Source organism: Octopus bimaculoides, chromosome 13 (genome assembly GCF_001194135.2).
Source record: "Octopus bimaculoides isolate UCB-OBI-ISO-001 chromosome 13, ASM119413v2, whole genome shotgun sequence".
In the NCBI taxonomy this organism is placed as follows: domain Eukaryota; kingdom Metazoa; phylum Mollusca; class Cephalopoda; order Octopoda; family Octopodidae; genus Octopus; species Octopus bimaculoides.
In genome coordinates, this window is record NC_068993.1 from 8,234,353 (window position 1) to 8,240,083 (window position 5,731).

At 36.9% G+C, this 5,731-nt stretch overlaps 1 protein-coding gene across 1 annotated transcript; it reads right to left on the reverse strand.

Moving 5' to 3' along the window:
- Positions 1 to 359: 359 nt before the first annotated feature.
- LOC106872507 (uncharacterized) lies at positions 360 to 5,415 on the reverse strand. The gene is made up of 4 exons (XM_014919524.2): positions 5,089 to 5,415; positions 3,244 to 3,459; positions 1,887 to 1,970; positions 360 to 921 (listed from the first exon to the last, which is right to left on the reverse strand). The coding sequence occupies exons 1-4, from the start codon at positions 5,177 to 5,179 to the stop codon at positions 587 to 589; spliced, it is 726 nt and encodes a 241-aa protein (XP_014775010.1). The 5' UTR covers positions 5,180 to 5,415; the 3' UTR covers positions 360 to 586.
- Between the last annotated feature and the right edge of the window lie 316 nt (positions 5,416 to 5,731).

A 5,731-nucleotide genomic window follows, 5' to 3' on the forward strand; every position in this document is an offset into this window, starting at 1 on the left:
GTGTGTGTGTGTGTGTGTGTGTGTGTGTGTGTGTGTGTGTGTGAAATCTTAAAATAAAAGCCACAGGGTTTCCTGGTCGAAATAACAATTTACTCCGCCATTTATAAAGCTGAAATATAAATGACGGAAGACATTATTTCGATCATGAAACTCTTGGTAGCTGTACTTACAAGAGTTATGGAGCTTTTTGAATATATTTTAAGATTATCTCTACTTTCTTAGCTAACCAATTATATCATAACAAGTTAGAGCAGTCCGTCTGAGCTTCACATTATGTTAGTTGGGATATTTCCCTTACAACACAACAAAATTCCTTATGTAAACAGACGAAAGCGAAGCATACATAACACAAGAAAATATAAATTAATCAAACATTTATTGAACAGTTTCTGGTTTCTTATATTTTCATAATCTTATCAAGTGAATTTACTTATTTTTCTTTCAGCTTTAACTTTTAATGTCTTGCAGTATATTCTGTATCATTTCATGATATCAGACAGTAAATTCAGACTTTATTATTTACCTCTATGATATCAAGAAAAGAAACTACCATATTTCATATTATTCAGAGAATCTTTTTTTTTTTCTAGGCATTCATTTTCCAAACGAGAGGATTTTCACTTTGGTTTTCTTCATCAATGTATTCCAAACTGGAAAGTTTCTCAGCATCGATACCTTGGGACGCCAAAAATGAGTTAGCATTCATCATCACATCATCCATAACGTCCAGTGGGATATTTTCATTGGAAAGAAACCGTTTGGTGGTGCAACCGAGATTTTGAGAGCGATGGTGAAAGAAAATACGGTAAGATATCCCGAAGCATATCCTAACGCTGTGAGCGGTGAAGCTTACGACGGAGATTCTGAGACCTACCTTTAAGATTCCAATACGTACGTAGAAGGTTTTCGAGAACTTGCCTCCTATAAAATAGATATAAACATAGATATTAGACACTGGAGAAAACCACAAATATATGTATACATGTATATTTATGTATGTGATTAAATTAATGAGTAAAGTTAATATTTATAAGGAATTTACCATTTCCGTTGGGTGTGCAACGCACACGTACCACATCCGGAATATACGCCCCTGACATGTATGTATGTATGTATGTATGTATGTATGTATGTATGTATGCGTGTATATATGTATGTATGTATGTATGCATGTATGCGTGTATGTATGCATGCATGTATGTATGTATGTATGTATGTATGCATGTATGTATGCATGTATGTATGTATGCATGTATGTATGCATGTATGTATGTATGCATGCATGTTATTTTGTTTTCTTTTATAGTTTCAGCTTAGAGCTGCGGCCATGCTGATGCACCGCCGTGTAAAATAAGATGAAAGAGATGTATAGCGAAATACCGCTAAGCATTTCGTCTATCGTGCTAACAATTCTGCCAGGTCGCCGCCTTCATGTCTTATATAAGGCTAATGCAAAACAATAAGAGACTTCAGCGTACACATAATGTATAAAATAAATGTTATTAATGAAGGTGCAGGCATAGCTATGTGGTAAGAAGCTTGCAATGTTCCAGGTTCAGTTCCACTGCGTGGAACCTTGGGCAAGTATCTTTTACTATAGTCTCGGGTCGACCAAAGCTTTCTGAGTGGATTTTGAAGACGGAAACTGCAAAAAGCCGGTGTTTTTCCACAATCACTGCTTGGCAACCGATGATGGTGTGTTTGCGCCTCCGTGACTTAGCGGTTCGCCAAAGAAACCGTTAGAATAAGTACTATGCTTCAAAATATAAGGTCGATTTATCTGGGTAAAAAAAAGTCTTCAAGGTGGTGCCCCAGCATGGCCGCAATCAAATGACTGAAACAAATGAAAGATGAAAAGCAGAGAATGATGCAGTAAAAATACTCACGGTAAGTTCTCGTCATCAATGTGCGTCTACCGACCGTCAGCCTGAATGTTATTGCCCCTCTCCCAACATACATACTGATGCAGACTGAAATGGAAATATAATTAACCTATTAGCGATCCAGTGTGTACTCAGCCTGGAGCTTGAAAGCAGCAAAATAATCTATTCTACTCTTGGTACAAAATTTTTGAAGAGGTGGGGGACAGTCGATTACATCGACTCCAGTACACAACTGGTATTTAATCTATCGACCCCCGAAAGGATGAAACGCAAAGTCGACCTCGGCGGAATTTGACCTCAGAACGTAAAGACAGACGAAATATCGCTAATAATAATAATTATTATTATCATTATTATTTTTTTATTATTATTATTATTATTATTATTATCATTATCATCATCATCATTATTATTATTATTATTATCATTATTATTATTATCATTATTATTATCATCATTATTATTATTATTATTATTATTATTATTATTATTATCATCATCATCATCATCATTATCATTATCATCATCATCATCATCATTATTATTATTATTATCATTATCATCATCATCATTATTATTATTATCATTATTATTATTATTATTATTATTATTATCATCATCATCATCATCATCATCATCATCATCATTATTATTATTATTATCATTATCATCATCATCATTATTATTATTATTATTATTATTATTATTATTATTATTATTATTATTATTATTATTATTATTGTTATTGTTATAAGATGATCGAAAGAGCGAAAGAACAGAATATGCACAGCAAGGAAAGAATTAAAAATCAAGAATATAATACGAAAGTTTCTATTACAACAGTGGTATTGCATATCTGCGCACTGACCTAGCTTTGTCACCTTATCATATTCCTCAACTGCGTTAGTTGTTCACGTTGGCAGGCATACATGTTCACACAAACACACGTTTTCCCCTCTTTCTTTCCAGCATATGAAAATACTTCCGAATTTATATCTTAAGAAATGTTTTCATCGCAAACAGATATAAAGTAATGTCGACCCTGGTAGCATTCGAACCAGAGACACAAAGAGACGGGAAGAAATTCTGCAAAGCATTTGGCTCGGCGAAGTAGTGATTCTGGCAGATCGAAATCTTAAGGAAACTGAATTTACTTTCCTATTTTGGCACGAAGCCAGCAATTTTGAGAGTAGTAACGTCAATTATATCAATCCCACTAGTCGACTTCCGAAAGGAAGAAAGGCAAAGCCGACATCGATGGAATTTGAAGTGAGAATTATGAAAACGGACGAAATGCCGCTAAACATTTTGTCCGGCATACTCTGTCAGCTTCGAAGGGAACAGTGTAAATATTACTTACATGAAGGAATATGTCTGATTCTTACACAACATCTTCCATTATTTCCTCTCCAATGGCAACCCATTCTTTCTACATTTTGTAAATCATTCCCTGAAACATCAGTTATCAATTCCTCATTTGACGTATCGATATCTGCTTTCTTATCCGGAACCATTCCATCCGTCTCAAGTTTTTCGATCATTTCCTCCAAAGCAATTCTTGCTTCTGCAATTCCATCTGTGAATGTAATGAAGTGCATGAAACTGAATGAAATTAAACAATTAATTATGTCGATATGATATTTGATATGATTCATGACGTAGCACGTTCAATCATATGTTTCGTGTGTAGATATGTAAAAATTTGCGAATGTGATTTATAAATATCATCATCATCATCATCATCATCGTTTAACGTCCGCTTTCCATGCTAGCATGGGTTGGACGATTTGACTGAGGACTGGTGAAACCGGATGGCAACACCAGGCTCCAGGTCGATAGATATATAGGCATTGATGTAGGCAGGTAGAAAACAGGTTAAGCTTGGATTTAAGAACGTTGCTTAAAAGGTAGGAACTAGCTTAAGTAGAGCGGAGGCGCAATGGCCCAGTGGTTAGGGCAGCGGACTCGCAGTCATAGAATCGTGGTTTCGATTCCCAGACCGGACGTTGTGAGTGTTTATTGAGCGAAAGCACCTAAAAGCTCCACAAGGCTCCGGCAGGGGAAGGTGGCGAACCCTGCTGTACTCTTTCACCACAACTTTCTCTCACTCTTACTTCCTGTTTCTGTTGTGCCTGTAATTCAAAGGGTCAGGCTTGTCACACTGTGTCACGCTGGATATCCCCGAGTACTACGTTAAGGGTACACGTGTCTGTGGAGTGCTCAGCCACTTGCACGTTAATTTCACGAGCAGGCTGTTCCGTTGATCGGATCGACTGGAACCCTCGTCGACGTAAGCGACGGAGTGCCAACAGCATTCATGCAGGCACACAAAGCTAATTCTTCATATACATTTAAATAAGACAGAGAGACTAATGATATCATTAATATAACGCTGGGATGCTTGTATCACCATCACTATTTTCTTGAAGCGAGGAAGAATCGGAATCTTCAGATCAACCAATAAATACCATTCTTAGAGAACGTCATGGAAAGAAAGTTATAACAGAAGTTATAATTCCCCCAACAATTCACTCTTACTGTGCATGAGAATGCAGCGGTCCTTCGGTGAACACGAAACCACAAGATTACGAAGCGGCCTTCTTAACCGCATAGCCCTTGTCGGAACACCGTATTCAAGGGCTCCAAAATATTGACACCAGTAAAAGGTCGAGAAAATCGGAAAAATTCGACATCAGGACTCATGTTTTTTTTTAAATCTTGGTGCCTATTCTATGGGAACGTAAACAAAACAGGAGCGGTTGCCACGCGGTCAGAGACATGCAGAAAGATACTCACACATACGCACGCATATAAATAATATATATATTCATACATACATACATACATGCGTATGGTAGGAAGCTTGCCATATAGGTTGTGTGGTAAGAAGCTTGCTTCCCAACCACATGGTTCCGGCTTCAGTCCCACTGTGTGGTACCTCGGGCAAGTATCTTCTACTATGGCTTCATGGAAGATAGTTTGTTTTCTCGACAATTTTGCTGCCATTTCTAGCAAATTAAGTGCATTTAGATGTATGAGTGGGTGCCGAAAAGTCCTAGCTTCAAGGGTATCACGAAAAGCCTGATTGGCGACCCAACCTTCCAATTTCTTTTACACACTGCGTATGTAGTGTGTGTGTTGAGCGTGTGTGTGTGTGTGTGAGTATGTGTGTGTGTGTATTGTGTTACAATAAAGTAGTACCTACCTTCACTTATCTTCGGTTCAGTATCTACGACAGCACCAGTTCCCAGGTAGAACATGACCGCCAAATAAATGAGAGTGTTCATCATCTTCATTATGGTGTTGGTGTTGTTTTCTCAAAATTCGACACAAGTTCGATCGCTAATGAGAAATTAGTTTGGCAGAATGGAGGCGAATGGCTAACATCAGAGTGTAGAGTTCTATACTTATAGGTTTATCCACATCCGTCTATTTACTAATATTTCAGGGACGTTACTGAAATCAAAACAACAAGCCCAATTTTAAGAATCCATCCTGGTCTTCTGTCATCAAAATAGGTGCGATAGGAAATTAGTTTGACAAAGAAAAATGGGATTAAATTATGTTCCAACTTATTTACACTGAATCACACCTTAATTTGAATATTATTGTTTTGTTGTTCAAGGACTACTTTAAAATTATCTTTCTCTTTGTTTTCATTGGTTTCTTTCCTGGTTTATCCTTCTATTTCCTTAATCATCGTTTATATTTAAAAAAAACATCCGGTTTATATCAACATCCTTATATTTTAAAGTGTGTCACTGTTCTGAATTACAATAATATACAAGTTTCCAAATCTAGCGAACTGGTAGAACTGTATGCACGCCAGGGACCAAAATGCCTAGCGA

Coding starts and splice junctions, on each gene's coding strand:
- LOC106872507 (XM_014919524.2), bottom strand. CDS start 5,179: ATGAAGATGATGAACACTCTCATTTATTTGGCGGTCATGTTCTACCTG. Junction 3,460..5,088: donor TGAACCGAAGATAAGTGAAG/GTAGGTACTACT, acceptor TTACATTCACAG/ATGGAATTGCAGAAGCAAGA. Junction 922..1,886: donor ATTGATGACGAGAACTTACC/GTGAGTATTTTT, acceptor TCTATTTTATAG/GAGGCAAGTTCTCGAAAACC.